Genomic DNA, 16,091 nt, shown 5'->3' with positions numbered 1-16,091 from the left:
GAAAGGTATGTCTGAGATTGGTTTAAATAAGGTATCTTACACACAGTGCCAACTAGTGGCTGTACAGTATCATACAGTTTAGCATCTGTTACCATCTATATTTTTAGCAGCTGCATGTCTCACCATCCTTACAGTAGGATTTTGTCCTGCCCAGCAGCTACAGAGGCAGTCGTCAAAGCTGTCTCTTTTGGTCAGTGACCTCATAGCCTCTCCCACATCCCTCCTTTCAGAAGGCTGGCCTCTACTGGATGGCACATTGCCCTTAGAGTGGGACCCAGTAATTTTAAAACTCTTTCTTCATATTTTCTCCTGGGCTCATCCGGCCCCTCCCCTTTTTTGGCAATTTTGGCCACTGAATCTGAGGGCTAGTCTACAGATGAAAGTTAATGTAGAATAAGTTAGGGTGTGAATTTAAAGTGGACTAACTTTTCCTGACTGACTCTCTGTGTAGGCACTCATATTCTGAAATAAGAGTGCCATATTCCAAATTATCCTATTCCATTTAAACTAATTTGGAATAAGGCACACCCATTCTGAAATAACCTCCATTTTATTCCCACTCTGTTGAAGCACCTCTGCCCCGCTGCAGCTCTCCCATGCTTCAGCAAAAAAGTTTTTTTTAAATCTCCCCACAGTTCAGTGTTCCCCATTGAGTAGCCTGACCTTTTATCTGCTCTTGCCATCTAGTTTAATTTCTTTGTGACTCTCCTATGAGCAGATCCCTCACAGCCACACATTTGCTCCTACAAGACCAGTCCTCCTGTCTCGGTTTTCCCAATCTGCTCCATGCTGCAGTTTGGCTTTTATGCACTTGGCCACATCAAGTTCCTGCTTCTTCCAGCATGTTCCTGTGTCATGGAGGTGTGCAATATCAGGACTGCAGACAAGCAACATAAAAAGATACTCCAGTCTATAAGTGCTACCTTGTGTATAGAGTCCCACTGAGTCCTTGAAACATGGGGACTGGTCAGCACATTCCCTTTATCCTTGCCTGGATGCTACTGTAAACTACCCTGCTGTCTGAGATGGCATAGAACTGGTCCCAGAATTGAGGAGCCACAAACAGCTCTTTTGCTTTTCCCTCACCCAAATGCACTCGGCACTAACTTGGTAAAGGATTCAGCCCTATGCCTTTACTAAAAATACAAAGTGATCTCTTTTCTTCTGCAGCTGCTACTTTTGAAAGGAGTACTCTTCAAACTCTGGAGAGAAATGTATGTATTTTTAAAGAGATGCATTTTCCTCTGTACCTGTAGTAATTAGTATGTTTCCTTCTATTTTTGGGACATTGATGCTAGTCAATTCCCTACTGTATGGATAACTGGACATGGCTTCACTAAAGAGAGAGAAAAAAGCCCCACCTTTTCCTGTTGATTCTTTTCTCTTAGTTAATACATCCCACAATCTGACTTTCCCTGGGAAAATTTAATCAGTTGTTCCATAAGTTGGAGCCAGTTGTTTGTTTTCATGTTAAATATAATACTGTTTTTACCTATGAAATTTGATGAGCTGCCCAGGAAGCTTTACAAGAATTCATCTTGTGGGGAAAGCAAAAGGGTGGGACCAATAAGGTAACTGCTGCCTATGAGTGACATCTTTGAAGACTCCCCCAAAACTCCTGGGCAGGACGCAACACTACTGTAAGGATTACCAGCCATAGGGTACAGTAAATGGGAGAAGGAAAGCTAAAGGATAAGTAAAATTTTCTTTTGGAGTGTATCAGTTTCACATTACTGCATACGTTCTTCTGTGCTGCTGATTAGAAAAAATGGGAGGAAATGTGGGTGTAAATGGGAGAAAGAAGGGAAAAGGGAAGTTGGAGCATATAATTAGTTTTAGGAAATATAATGTACTATCACTCTTTTTTTCATTTCAAGCACTGCTTCAGTAAAGTTCATAATTACTGGAAATAAAGCTTCTATAAAATATAATCAAGGACATCTCTTCATTTAAAACACTTCTACCCCAGTGTTCTTATTACAATATTAATTTATCTGACATTGGAATGCCTGACCCTTATTATAAACATTATGCCTACATCTCTGAGTATACTACGTGATCACCCTTTTTGATTGTTTGGAAATGTTAACCTTTGGTGCATGGGTATCTTTTAAGCTCCAGATGTTGTCCAGAATGTTCAGTGTACTGCAACAAGTTGGCAGTCAATTCTAGTGCACTGGGACCCACCTTCTAGGTCAAATGGAGTGATTACACATTACATCATAATATTTGAAAGGAATTCTACAAGCATTTCTGCTTATGATAAGGTGCATACTTTCAGAGATCTGCTATCAAATATTTCTTACCAATTTAAAATAAAAGCTGCAACATCTGCTGGTGAAGGAAAAGAACAGATATGCAATGCCAGCACATTTCCAGAAAAAGGTAACAATTTTTGGATTTAAAATTTTACTTTAATTTAAATGACAATTGAATATTTAGATCAGTGATACTGTTCTTACATTTACTACAGCATCCCAATCCTTTCCCTAGTCAAGTATAATCACAGTTTAAATCTACTATCAGATGGTGAGAAATGGGGCCTGCTTTCCAACCCCTCTCTTAAAATGTCCTTGATTGTGTTCCCAAGGGACAGAGTTTATCATGAAATAGCCAGTGGAGAAAGTCAGTGGGACTTGGAAGTACAAATTAAAAGTTACGTTCTTGCCATGTTAAGTTTGAGTTCTTATTTTATTCATACTTTATCACCCAGTCCTAGTATGCATTGGCTTATAGCTAGATTGGGTATGTTTTCACCCTTTTGCTAGTGACCTCACCTATTGAATATTATTACTGGGAAGGTTTTGTATGAGATAGTAGTATTTCTGCCAGTGACATCCTTTCTTTTAATGTTAAGTAGCCAATACTGCTAATTCACTCATTAGAAGTGCTATCATTCAGAGGTTGTTAATCAATAAAATCATTTAACTTCCTCCAATGTTTGTCATCTTAATCTACCATTGAAATGAACTTTTTAACAGGGGAAAAGATGGCAACCATACAGACAGTTTAGGGGAATTAATCCCTGTGCCTTTTTAATAAAGAGGTTATCTTCACACTTCCTTTTACTATTAAATATTTAATAATGGGGCTACTTTTTCAGTGGCACTACTTGCATGAACGGGAGCTTTAATTTTGCCTCTCCAGCCTTGAAAGGCCTGGATACATCCAGAAACATATAAACTCATTCCCAGTTGGAATACGTTTTTCTCTCTCATCTGTGAAATAAGTAATATGTGTTTTAATGAGTTCTTATTATTAGTTTCTCTCTGTTAATAAGAACTATCTAATTGTCTTTCATAAATAATAAGTCAGGTAAGTATGGTGTTAATGTCATATCAGAAATTCTTGCTTACATTACTAGTGGGGGTATATTTGAAAGTATATTGTAGTGTAACATTTTTCTTCAAGTTGAGGTAAATGGGGCTATTCACATGCATGTGAGGGATGCAGGGGGTTGGTACCCAGCTTGGATCTTCATAAATTCTGCCTGAATATTAAAGACGTGAAATGTAGTTTGTCCAGCTCTGATAGTTCAAGAAAAGCTTCTAGTAAGGGACTTTCTAATTCTTAGGCAGACATAAAGGAAATACAAAAATTGGTGGAGAGATCTATTAAAGTCTGATTTGCCAGAAGTTTAACAAATTCTTTATTTTGTCATCTCTTGTTGTATGGACCTGGGAGCTCTACCTATTTTTACTTAATGTTCCATCTAAGAAATATAAAATGTTGGGTTGATTTTATCGCAAAGAAACAAAAAAATATCTAGGGAGAATTTGTAAAATGGGATGCCTTTAATGACACTTGAATGTTGAAAGGGCCGATAATTGGAGTTATAGCTGGAAGAATACTGACTAAACAGCATTAATGAAGATTCATTCAGATTCTGATTTGGCTGTTCAGTTCAACCATACTTGTGTACGTTTTCGTCTGTTATTTGTGAACATACTCGTGCCTTTTATTTTGTTCTGTATGGGGACATCTCTGTACTGCGTAGGACTACTGTATTCACGTGAAAACAAGCATATTTGTATCTGAGGAAGAATATCTGCTACTTGTTATTTATTTCTCAGTAATTGTTACTAGTTTGCATGTAAATATTTCAGTTATCCAATCAAAAATGAGGCAACACTTCCACATAACTTAGTTGTGAATGATGAATAGTGAATATTTGAAGTGAACAGTCCATAAACCACCAAAAAACTGAAAATTCAAACTATTTAACAAATCTTTATGAACAGTTAAAATATTGGATACATTGGGATTGCGATAGAAATTATTCCCAGAGTAAAGAGCTGTTAGGTAACTGATCTACAGTGAATAAGGTTACCTAATTTACTTGGAAAATACAGATTTAGAGAATTTACAGTTTCAATCCAACTCCCGCTGAAGTCAATAGAAATATTCCCATTGACTTCAATTGAATGATGACCTTTAAGAGGTGCTCCCCCATCATAACAGTGTGAATTTATTTTAAAAGGGTGTATGATTCGGGTGACCAGATGCCCCGTTTTTAAAGGGACAGTCCCTTTTTTTGGGACTTTTTCTTATATAAGCGCCTATTACCCTCCACCCCCTGTCCCGTTGTTTCTGTTTCTATCTGGTAACCCTATGTATGATAGGATATTGGAATGTAGTCCATTATTTTATTCTTTGACTGATATAATTTGAAATATTTTCCTCATTTATTTGGGCATAATGTTTTCTCTGCATCTTTTGTATTATTGGAAAAAATCAATTAATTTATAGATTTCAATGTAGCACCATGTAATGTTACATGTTGGTTAGGTATTTATTTCATTGGAATGACAGAGCATGCCTGAAAACTCATTTAGCTTTGCAACCCCCATTTTAGTATATTTTTCAAATTTTTATTCTTGGAAAAAATGTTTATTTTATTAGTTATGTTTACAAAAGTGCCTGTCCAACATTTGAGGTGCAGAATATTAATTATGCATGCATTCAAAAACTCCATAGATCAAATTGAAAATAAAAGGAACTTCCAGTCCATCACAGTAAACTTAAACTTCTCTCCCTCCATCCTTTGCCATTCAGCCCTACTCAGCCCCTCAAAAATCTTCCACCTGGAAAAACCTCGGGAAATAGCATCTTGCATTATTTTATTGAAAGTTTTCTAATCTGGAGTCTGATGGACCAAGGGTGAAGTGATCACCAACCCCTTCATGCCCTGATTCAGCAAAGCACTTAAGCACATTCTTAATTTTACGCATGTGCTCAAGTCCTCAAGCAGTCAATAAGATTTAAACACATGCTTAAAGTGAGGCATGATCTTAAATGTCGTGTTGAATTCTGATAGATATAAGCCAGTGCTTATCTGCTTTACTCTATCAGGGCCTACACTAGCTATAATTTTACCTGAAGACATTGCTTTTTTAAACCCAAATTTGATTTATTTTGGAATACCATGTGCATTATTAATGGGATATTTGCCCAAGTAAGGGCTGCAGGACTAGGCCCTAAAACTACAAAATATGGATTATTGCTCTAAAAGAACTGTAGCTCAGACTCGTGTCGTTTAACATTTGGTTTAAATTTTAGCATTTAGTCATATTTACAACAAACTGGTTATTAGGACAATATCTTCTTAACTGTGTGTTCACATGAATTGTTTTCTGATGAGTGGCTACTAGGAATCAAAGATTCATGGTAGGGAATGGAAACAGTTTTATAGCTGTTGTCAGCTTCTTATTTATGGTGGTCTAAGATTAGTTACAGAATACATAGCCAGCACTGAGTCACTGACAATGCATTTATTTTTGACATAAAGTGAAATCAAATTTGGTTCAGTGTCTCATTGCATAGTGTCTGACCTTTACATTCCTTGCAAAGACTATTTTATTTTATTTTACGTAAACTTGTTCATATCTGGGTATTACTAAACATGGATCATGAAGATTAAATTTATGGGGAGATTAATGTTTGGTGTCTAATCTAGCTCTGCTGTCATGGTAAACCACTTGTACCAGGGTAGGGTATGTTATGACCCACAAAAAATGATGAACTCCGTGGTAGTTACATTACTTTGTGTTTAAATATTTTATATAGGATATGAAAGATAATATAGCAAGATTTTAGGACTGAATAACTATCCTTAGATTATATCCAAGGAAAGATACATATTATAATGGGATTTCATTAGGGTTGGGTGAATTTTCAGAGGACAAAAACTGCCTTAAACTGGTAAGAAAATGTTCTCTAAAAGACTCTCTATTTTAAACCTGTCCAAGTTTACCAAACTCTAGAGTCTAGGATAAATTTAATAGTCATTTGCAAATAAAAATTAATTATATTAAAGTACCATTTTTAATTCCAAAATGTTGAACAATTAAAAATAGAAACTGCTATTATGTTTCATTTGTAAATTTTATATTTTACTCAGTCCTTGCTCACTGTTTCTTAGACACACACACACACACTAAATTAAACATACTATTTTCAGCATGAAGAAAAAATATCAAGTTAGTTTGCCAGGCTCTATTTTCAGTGTTGTGGTGCACGGTGTAATTTTCCTTACTGTCTCCTAGTATTATTTAATATTTATATTGCGTTAACACGTAGGGTCATCAACCAGGTCAGGATCCTATTGTGCTAGGTGCTGTTCATACATATATAGTAAATGACAGCCCCTGCCCCCAAGAGATCCTATTCTTTCTTCTTCATAGATTCATAGTTTCAAAGGCCAAAAGGGACCATTGTGATCATTTAATCTGATGTCCTGTATAACACAGACAATAGAACTTCCCCAAAATAGTTCCTACAGAATATTTTAAGAAAAGCATCCACTCTTTATTTCAAAATTCAGTGTTGGAGAATCCACCATGGACCCTGGGTAAGTTAATTATTGCCACCATTAAAAATTTATGCCTTATTTCCATTCTGAATATATCTAACTTCAACTTTCAGCAATTGGATCATGTTAAATCTTTATCTGCTAGATTGAAGAGCCCATTATTAAATATTTGTTTTCCCCTGTAGTACTTACAGACTTAACCTTAACCACCCCTTAACCTTCTTTTTGTTAAGCTAAATAGATTGAAATCCTTGAGTCTATCTCTATAAGGCATGTTTTCTAACCCTTTAATCATTCTCTTGGCTCTTCTCTCAACCCTCTCCAAATTATAAACATCGTTCTTGAAGTGTGGATACCAGAACTGGACACAGTATTCTAGCAGTGGTCATACCAGTGCCAAATGCAGAGGTAAAATAGCCTCTCTGCTCCTACTTGTGATTCCCATTTGTGTGCATCCCAGGTTTACATTAGCCCTTTTCGCCACATTGTTGCACTGGGAGGTCATATTCAGCTGATTATCCATCACAACCCTTAAGTCTTTTTCAGAGTCACTGCTTCCCAGGATAGAATCGCCCATCCTGTAAGTATGGTTTACTTTCTTTGTTCCTAGATTATACATTTACATTTAGCCATATTAAAACACATATTGTTTGCATGAGCCCATCTTACCAAGCAATTGATCCTTGCAAGACCCAACTAGAAATATATCATTCAATGAGATATCCTGTTTACAATGACATTTTGAGACCTATCAGTTAGCTAGATTTTACTCCATTTTATATGTGCCATGTTAATTTTATATCTTTTCTAGCTTTTTAAATCAAAATGTCATGCGGTACCAAGTCAAATGCTTCACAGAATCTTAGTATACGTCAACACTATTACCTTTATCAAACTTGTAATCTCATAAAAAACTCAAATTAGTTTAACAGGATCTTGTTTCCATAAACCCGTGGTGATTGGTATTAATTATATTACCCTCATTTAATTCTTTATTAATCAAATCTCATATCAAGTGCTCCATTATCTTGACTGGGATCAATGTCAGACTGACAGGCCTATAATTACACATGTCATCCCATTTACCCTTTTAAAATATTTGCACATCATTAATTTTCTTCCAGTCTCCTGGAACTTCCCCAGTATTCCAAGATGTATTGAAAGTCAACATTAACAGTCCAGTGAGCTCCTCAGCCAGCTCCTTTAAAACACTTGATGTAAATTATCTGGATCTGCTGATTAAAAATGTCTAGCTTTAGTAGCTGCTGTTTAACACCATCCTGAGATACTAGTGGAATGAAAAAAGTATTATGTGATATGTCAGCCTGGTGTAGCGCACCCACATGTGAGATGAAGGGGCTTCTTTTTCCCTTGCTGCCACTTTAAACAAGAGCAGGGTTTGTCCCATAATGGGAAAAAAAGACTTAATCACTCACTGCTGGCAATCTGGTAGCTTCCATGATTTTCTTAAAATATAACGTATTCAAATAATTGCAGAGTGAGATCATGACAATGATTTCTGAAGAGTTCCTTCTGTTACAGAAGTTCGTTTGGTTCCCATACTTACATGTGCTCAGTACATTATTATTATGTATTAATTTGTGATTCACCCATTATCAGATGTGTCTAACTACAAGATAAAGTTAATGGGTTCTCAGTTGCTTGTTCACCTGACCTAACAAACATGGTGAATTCTTTGCTGCTACAGCTTTAGATTTTTTCTTTATTATGGAAGGTCAAAATAAATTTCATTGATTCTTTTCCTTTAAGCAGATAAATCAAAACCAGTAGGGAATTTTACAATACCAATTACTCTTCAGGGATTTCTACTATTTCTACTTACTAGGGAATTCCATAGCACAAGTCAAATAAAGAAGCTTTATCTTTAGAAAAAATAATCTCACACACACACACACACCTCAGTGCTGGATTAACTGGGTGAAAAATGGTGACAAAATGTGTGCAGAGCTAAATTAGAAAAAGTTTGCAAAAGTTCGCATGCATTACTTGTTTAAAAGTAAGTGTCCAACATATGTTGCTTACTATAATGGCCCAACCCTTTGAAATGATGAGCATTCTCAATACCCATTGAAATAAATGAGTGTTGAGGGCAATCACCATTTTTACAGGACTAGATCCACTGTGTGTGTTTTACAGTTCAGGAAATTCATTCCTCCTCTGTATGTAATTCTCAAACCTTTCATACTGTATTCTTGAGTGAGCATATTAAATGAAGGGTATGATCCTTCTCCTATGATATATTCCAATTGATTTCAGTGGAAATATTATTAGGCCTGTAGGCCTAAATTTTCAAGTGCTCAGAATCCACAATTGGGGACAGATTTTCCTAAGAGTTCAGCTCTCACTTAGGCAGCTAAACAAGGACTAGATTTTCAAAAGAGCTTATCAGCCAATGTGTTGAGGTCTTTTCAAAATCTGACCTTAGCCATGAGGGTTGAACTCCTAAAAATCTGGTCCATAATATCAGATCAGCGACAAAATCATGGGAAAAAATAAAAGCTAACTTTTTTTTTTATATTTTTATGTCCGCAAATTAGCATCCAGTCAAAAAAAAAAAAAGAAGATATCACCGTTTAGGGCCAGATTGCAATGCCTTACTCACACTGAATGGTACCTTATACCATGAGTAATCCCAGTGACCTCAGTAGAACTACCTGTAGAGAAAAGTACTACTCAGTGTAAGCAGGAGTATCACAGTTTGGCCCTTAAGAATTCTCCGTGAAATATAATTTTATGAATACAAAGTCCTCCAAATATTTATTTTCTTAATTTCCTTTTTTGTTATATTCCAGTATGTATCTATTCCAGGTTCTTCACTTCACTTCTTTTGATGCTCTTTATACCATGCAGCAGATTTATAGGCCACCATTATTCTTTTACTGCAAACTCCCTGCTAAAGGCAGCTGTTCTGAAGGCAGATTTCTTTTCATTAATTTAGTTAGGAACTAGGCATATCACATTACTTTTTTTTCTTTCCCCATCCTTTTCAGCAACCTCTACAGTCAGACCCATCTTCTTTCCTTTCTCAGCAGATTGGATTTTTTTTTGGTCCTTTACTGCCCTTGTGTCAGCATGATGAATAGAATTTTTGCTGCAAAACTCACCTGCCTGTCTCTTCAGTTTGGCCTAGCTTTGTATACCATATCCATGAGCCCAGTTCCTTTGCCTCCCTCACTCTGTGAATGTTTGATTCACATTCAGGTGCTTGTTGCATCTGGAATTTGCTTCGACTTAGGTTCTTAAATAAAAGCTTAACCTGAAAGCAGTCCATAGGCTTTGGGGCTCCTGATTAGCATCACAGCCAGGTGAGAGTAGGGAGTTTAAGGGACTTGGTGCTTGGCTTTGAAGTTTGGCCACCTTTGAACACTGCTTAGAAATTCCTCATCCCTGCACCAGTGCAGATGCTGAGTTCACAGTCAGCAAGCTCCTCTGACATAGTTATTGAAACTAGGGATGGTGGGGGTGCTGATAGATGGTAAGTGGTTTCCCTTATATACAGAGTTCACAGTTTGGTTCAATGGCTGTCAGCACCCCAGTATAACAATTGTTCCAGCACCCCTGTCCTCTGTTTCATGGTTATGAATTCAAAAGCTAAATAGAATGAAAACAAATCCTTTATATTTTAGACTGCTCCATACTCCTTATTGTGTTATAATGAAAAAAATATAATCAGGAAAGAATATTTTTATTAGGCAAATACTTAAATAGATTGATCACGTTATAATGAGGCTTGTGATGTCTTGGGGGATTTAAACATGAGATTAGCATCAAAGGATTAACCAGCTGGTCAGAACACAACTCTGGACAGTTAATGTTCCAATGTATACCAAAACTAACATCCTTTTCTTGCTTTTTATTTATATAGTGGCTTTCTGGAGGCCAGTGAAGGTTAATACAATTACATTTAGATGTGTATTAAAACAGAAACATGTCTATGGGGGTATATATGCAGACCTTTGTTGCATCTCCAGTGAAAGCATCAGATCATAAAGGATAATTCCTGAATAATGCAATTTGTTATCTGAAATAATTTTACTGTGAACGTTGATCACTTCATAGTTGAATCATGTTTAGAAAATTTAAACAAGCTGAATGATTACTTTCGGAGGCATGGAATGGTTTGTTCAAATTAGTACCATCTGTGGATTGAAAAAGTTTGGGGAATTTTAGTCATTCTTGAAGAATGAAAATCTGATTCTCCATGCTAAAGTAACTATAATCCTGTTTGTATCTGTAACCCAATAGTGTAGTTGTCTTGAAGTTGTCTAGTTGAATGTGCAATTCATCAAAGCAGAAGGTACTGTACCCTGGAGTGTCGCTGCTGATCACTAGTAATTGCCCTTCGAGTACCTGCATTCTCTTTTTGATGTGCTCAGGACTCAGCATCTTTTCATTTATTCTAAGCGAAAATGACATTTATATGTGATTTGCCCATTTCAGTGTATTTGATGAGATTAAAATGAATTAGACTTTTTAACTAACATTTAAGGATCCAATTCCATTTTAATCGACTGTTTAGGCATTGCGGCAGAAAATTAATTTTCTGTGTTTTCCACGGTCTTACACTTTATTTTGCAGGGCAGAAACTAGACAAATTTTCTACTGAAACAGGCCCTTGGTAAATTGGAAATAAGATGAAATAAAAATGAAAGATACTGTGTTACAGTATAAAATATCTATCTACTGCAGTGTATATCTAAGGTGCCTATCCTTAGATAGGCACCCTGGGTATCTGAAAAGATTTATTCCATCAAAGAGGCAATTTTGATCTAGTGTTATTAGGTCAAGGGTATTATCTTCCTTGAAATATATTTAATTTGCAGTTTACTCAAACCATGAAATGTCTTTTTCATTATTATTACTATATTATTGGACTTAATTATGCTTTCAGGGCATCACCCTGCACCCTTCAGGGGGTGCAGCATGCTCTCCCCTGCAAGGCCAGTCAGATCTGCTGGCTGGAATATAGGGGGGTTGGGCGGGGCCATACCTTCCTCTTTGCCTCTCCCCTCCTCGTTAGAAATGCAGGGACTGATATTGTTGCCTGCTGCCACATGACTTCAGTGGGGCCAGGATTTTGACAATAGCACTAAATTATACAGGTAAAAAGATTAAATAAGAAAATTACCATGGCCAGAAAATGATTTTTGTTTAAATGCTTGTTGGCTTGAATGACTGCACTGCACTTTAAGCAGGGGGTATTTGGCTGGCTGGCTGAATGAAGGGAAGAGTGCTTTATGGCTGGGGTGGGGAGATGAAAACTACTGCAATGGGTCAGCATGGTCGCTGACTCATCCCCTAGGAATGCAGGGTTTAAAAGGGGCAGCTCTGCGGCTGTAGCTTCCCTTTTAAAAGGAGCAGGCTGAGGCATGACCCACCCTCCCTGCCCTCTAGATGGTAAAATACCAGGTTTGGTCAAGACCTGCTGTGGGCATTATGTTAGCTGCCCCTTTTTTAGGGGGGCTGAGAAGGAATTTTCCCCCTACCACCATATTGGTGTGGGTGCAGTTGGGGTTTATTTGCCTTCCCCACAGCGGGTTCAGGAAGAGCTTTGTTCATGCATGACATGAAGGGTGGTAGGCTGTATGTTGCAACTCATTATTTAAGTGTAAGGTGGATGTCCAGTGCAGATACTCTATAGGTGAGGTATACAGTGACCAGATAAATGGCTTGGAAAAGGAATGAATGGGGGCAGTTGGGGACTCCTATGATTGGTACAGCAGGAAGCCAACCCCCCATTCTTATAGCCCACCTTAACCCTCTTACATGGGGGGCGTGGATGGTAAAAGACCCACCGGTAATTACAGAATAAACATAGGGTTACCTGCACTGTACATTTTTATCTGCTGGGTAGCCCCAGACATCTAATAATAAAGTTTCGGCCTGATTAAACTCATGTCAAATGTCTCTTGTCCTTTCAGTATAGCCAGACAATTGCTGTTTGCACTTCGCTGGTATTCATTCCTTTGTTTTCTTGAGCTGCTACTCATCTCCCATTCTGTCAAGATTTTATTCTTACAAGTCAGTCATTCCAAAGTATTCATATTTATGGGGGAGACAAAGGTTTGTAACATTAGGATGTTATATTGTTGAAAGGTGAACTGTTAGACAGAATCAAAGGTTCAGATATTCCCAGAAGTCTTCAAAAGCCATTGGGAACATTTTTGTTCCAGAATGAATATCCTGGGATTTTTTGTTCCTTATTTAAGTATCCATGCTGCTTAGTTATCGGTATTAGGATAGATAATGGATTTTTGTTTTACCAATAATGTTTTTTCCCCTGAAGATTTCAAAACACGTAAGGCAGGTACATGGAAGGATTTTTGAGGAGATTTCTTGTGGCAGTTTCTGCTACCAGAGAATGGTAGTATAATCTTACAGAGAATCTTTGAGATAATATTAGCTTGGTGTGTGACTATATGATCTTGTACAAAACCATATGTCACATATCCAGTTTGAGAGATCTGACAAATACACTGTTGGCTTAATATAGATGTGGCATGCTGTTGTGTACATGCACATTTATATATCTACATGTGTGTTCACATATATGTGTCTATAGATAAAAGGAACACACAAAGTTGGGAGTTTCTTTTTTACATTGCTTTTTCTTGTTCCTGAATTTTTGTTTTTAATTGCGGTTATTTCTTGTTTGCTGAACAGCACCAATGTTGGAAAACTGAGCTGCTTGTGTGTGTATGTGTGTGTGTATATATATATATATATATATATACACACACACACACACACACTGTAGGTGTTTATGTACTGAAAGTTAAACAAAATGCTTATGAATCCTTGAAATTTTGCCTGAAGATTGCATGCATTACCAAGACCGTGGGAGGCAGTTCAAGATTTCAGAGTGAGAGGAGAGGAATCCCAGTTAGCAACAGCAGTAAAAGATGCTGAGGTTAGGGCAAAAATAACTTTGCTTAATATTCCTTCCCCAAGACGAGGCATGGTTCCGAGTATAGCAACAGCAATGTTACCTCTCCTCCTAGCTGCCCTTGCATGCCTCAGTCAGAAGTATTTTTCTTTAACCCAAAAGCTATACTAAGTGTGTGCCATATGTAGGTATATATAGGGCCTGTTTTTCCTCTCACTTTCACTGATGTGTGTGACTGCGTTTATATTTGTGGAATTACTCCTTATTTACAACAATGTAAGTCAGAGGAGAATCAGGCTGATAATGTGTAGTATATTTAGCAAGAGACTAGACAGACTCTCAATTGATCATATGAAATTGTATTCTTTATCATTAGACATACTTATTAAAAATAGTTTTTTTAACTATGAATAAATTGAAGGTAGTTAAAACTACTTGTCATTCAAGTTAAGATACCATATGTTAAATTGAAAATGTGTTTTAATTTCTAGTCCCCAGTGCTCCCAGAGACGTTGCTTTTTCCAACATCCAATCAACAAGTGTGACTTTGGCATGGAGAACCCCACATACTATCCTTGGCTACTTTCAAAACTACAAGATTACTACACAGCTGCGGTCCATCCACTGCAGTGACTGGGAAAACAATGAATGTATTGAATATGAGAAGGATCAATATTCCTATGAAACTGGTGTTGATGACTATATGGAGGAGATAGTACGTGAACTAAAAAAATTCAGATGGTATAGATTTAAAGTTGCTGCTAGTACAAATGCTGGTTATGGCAACACTTCGCCTTGGATTTCTACACAAACTCTGCCTGGCTGTAAGTAAGGATGACTGTCATACCTCATATTTCTATACTGAAATTGAGTCTAGCTAGATATGCAAACGTAGTCAGAGGTTATAATGTTTCTTCATAAAGCTATAGCAATTGTGAAGCAAAGAAGAATTTGTTGTAATTTTGCAACTTTAATATATTTCCCCTATTTTAAAATATTACTTATTCATAGTTAAAGTAATTCAGAAAGGAAGAGCCTGTTCGATGCTAGATTCCATCTTATTATTTACAAAATGGCAATTTAATTTCTCAGCCAGAGTCCTCCGCTGAAATTCACAAGTCAGATTTCTGCAGTTTCCATTTCTAGGTAAGTGGTGTGGGGTCAATTAAAACACATGCTTTAAAACCATCACTAATTTAAAACTTTGCTGTTAGACTGATGAAACACATTAGACTAGTGAAACACTTTCTCTATTAGGGGAGCATAAAGAGCAGCCACCAGCTAAGGAGCTAGATTTCTTGTCAATATCATATGCTTTAAATTTCATGGAAGAGCTCTTAAGTGCTGCTGTACAAGATGCACCTGCAGATTTTAGGATACAACTAGTTTGTGCAGACAGCTATGCTTATAAAACAACATTATTAATAAAAAAAAGACAGGTATTTTTGGTGGAGCAAGGTGTAGCGAGGTGATGCTCACCGGCGTGGCACCTCCTGCTGGTTGTCCTGGGAATTAGCTCTTCCAGCCCAGAGGGCCCTCTGCAGGGCAGTGTCTCACCTGCCGCTGGCCCCCGTGTCCCTCCCGGACCCCAGTGCCCCTTACCTTGGGGTTCTGCCCAAGCAGTAACCCACAATCTGGGTCTCCCCACCCAGGGGACCCCCACCCTCTATCCCCATCTTGCCTCCGTGGCTACTGCCAGTCACCATCTAGCCCCCGCTCACCGGGGCAGACTGCAGTCTGTAAACCACTCATCATCAGCAAGGAGGGTTTGGAGCTGCTGCCTTTCCCTGCAGCCCAGTACCTGCTTTGGCCTTTCTATCAGGCCGCAGCCTGGGAGCTCGCCAGGTCTGAGCTCCCCAGCTCAACCTGCCCCTGAGCAGCCAGGTCCATCTCCCTCCCCCTGGAGAGAATGATCTAGTGCCTGCCTAGCAGCCCTTTTATAGGGCTAGCTGTGGCCTGATTGGGGCTTGGCCCCAGCTGCAGCTGCTTCCCCAATCAGCCGAGCCTTTTCCCTCAGGAGCAGGGTAACTGCCCCGCTACACAAGGTACGAATGTTTTAGAGGACTGGTATTGGGCTATGTGCCCTTGCACATCTGGTTCACTGATTTAGATCCAGCTCAGGTCAGTAGTACAATTTTGATAGCTGTTTTTTGGTCTGTGTGAAATGAGTTGATTTCAGTACTGTTTTTAATGATCTGTCTGCATCACAGAACAATACCAGAATTAGAAGTCTTAGCAGAGGTGCCAAGTACTTAACTGGCCATGGAAAGTGGATTGCTCAGTCACCACTGTATCTATTCTAGTCATATCTTTATAGCATGAACATTGTCATGGTATCTGAATGCAGAGGACTTTTATATGGTGCTCATTAGG

At 37.8% G+C, this 16,091-nt stretch overlaps 1 protein-coding gene across 2 annotated transcripts in view; it reads left to right on the top strand.

Annotated features, from left to right (window-relative positions):
• The window catches only part of PTPRQ (protein tyrosine phosphatase receptor type Q), a 213,245-nt gene that overhangs the window by 134,984 nt on the left and 62,170 nt on the right, over positions 1-16,091 (top strand). For both annotated transcript variants that reach the window (XM_084616734.1, XM_084616733.1), the window contains 2 exons: positions 2,116-2,385; positions 14,210-14,542. In XM_084616734.1, the coding sequence (XP_084472860.1) occupies positions 2,116-2,385; positions 14,210-14,542 (603 nt within the window). The remainder of the gene's footprint in view (positions 1-2,115; positions 2,386-14,209; positions 14,543-16,091) is intronic.

The sequence above is a fragment of the Lepidochelys olivacea genome (assembly GCF_965140295.1).
Source record: "Lepidochelys olivacea isolate rLepOli2 genome assembly, chromosome: 1".
NCBI classification, from domain to species: Eukaryota; Metazoa; Chordata; order Testudines; family Cheloniidae; genus Lepidochelys; species Lepidochelys olivacea.
Note: the sequence above shows the minus strand (reverse complement) of the source record. Positions and strands in the feature narration are given on the sequence as shown.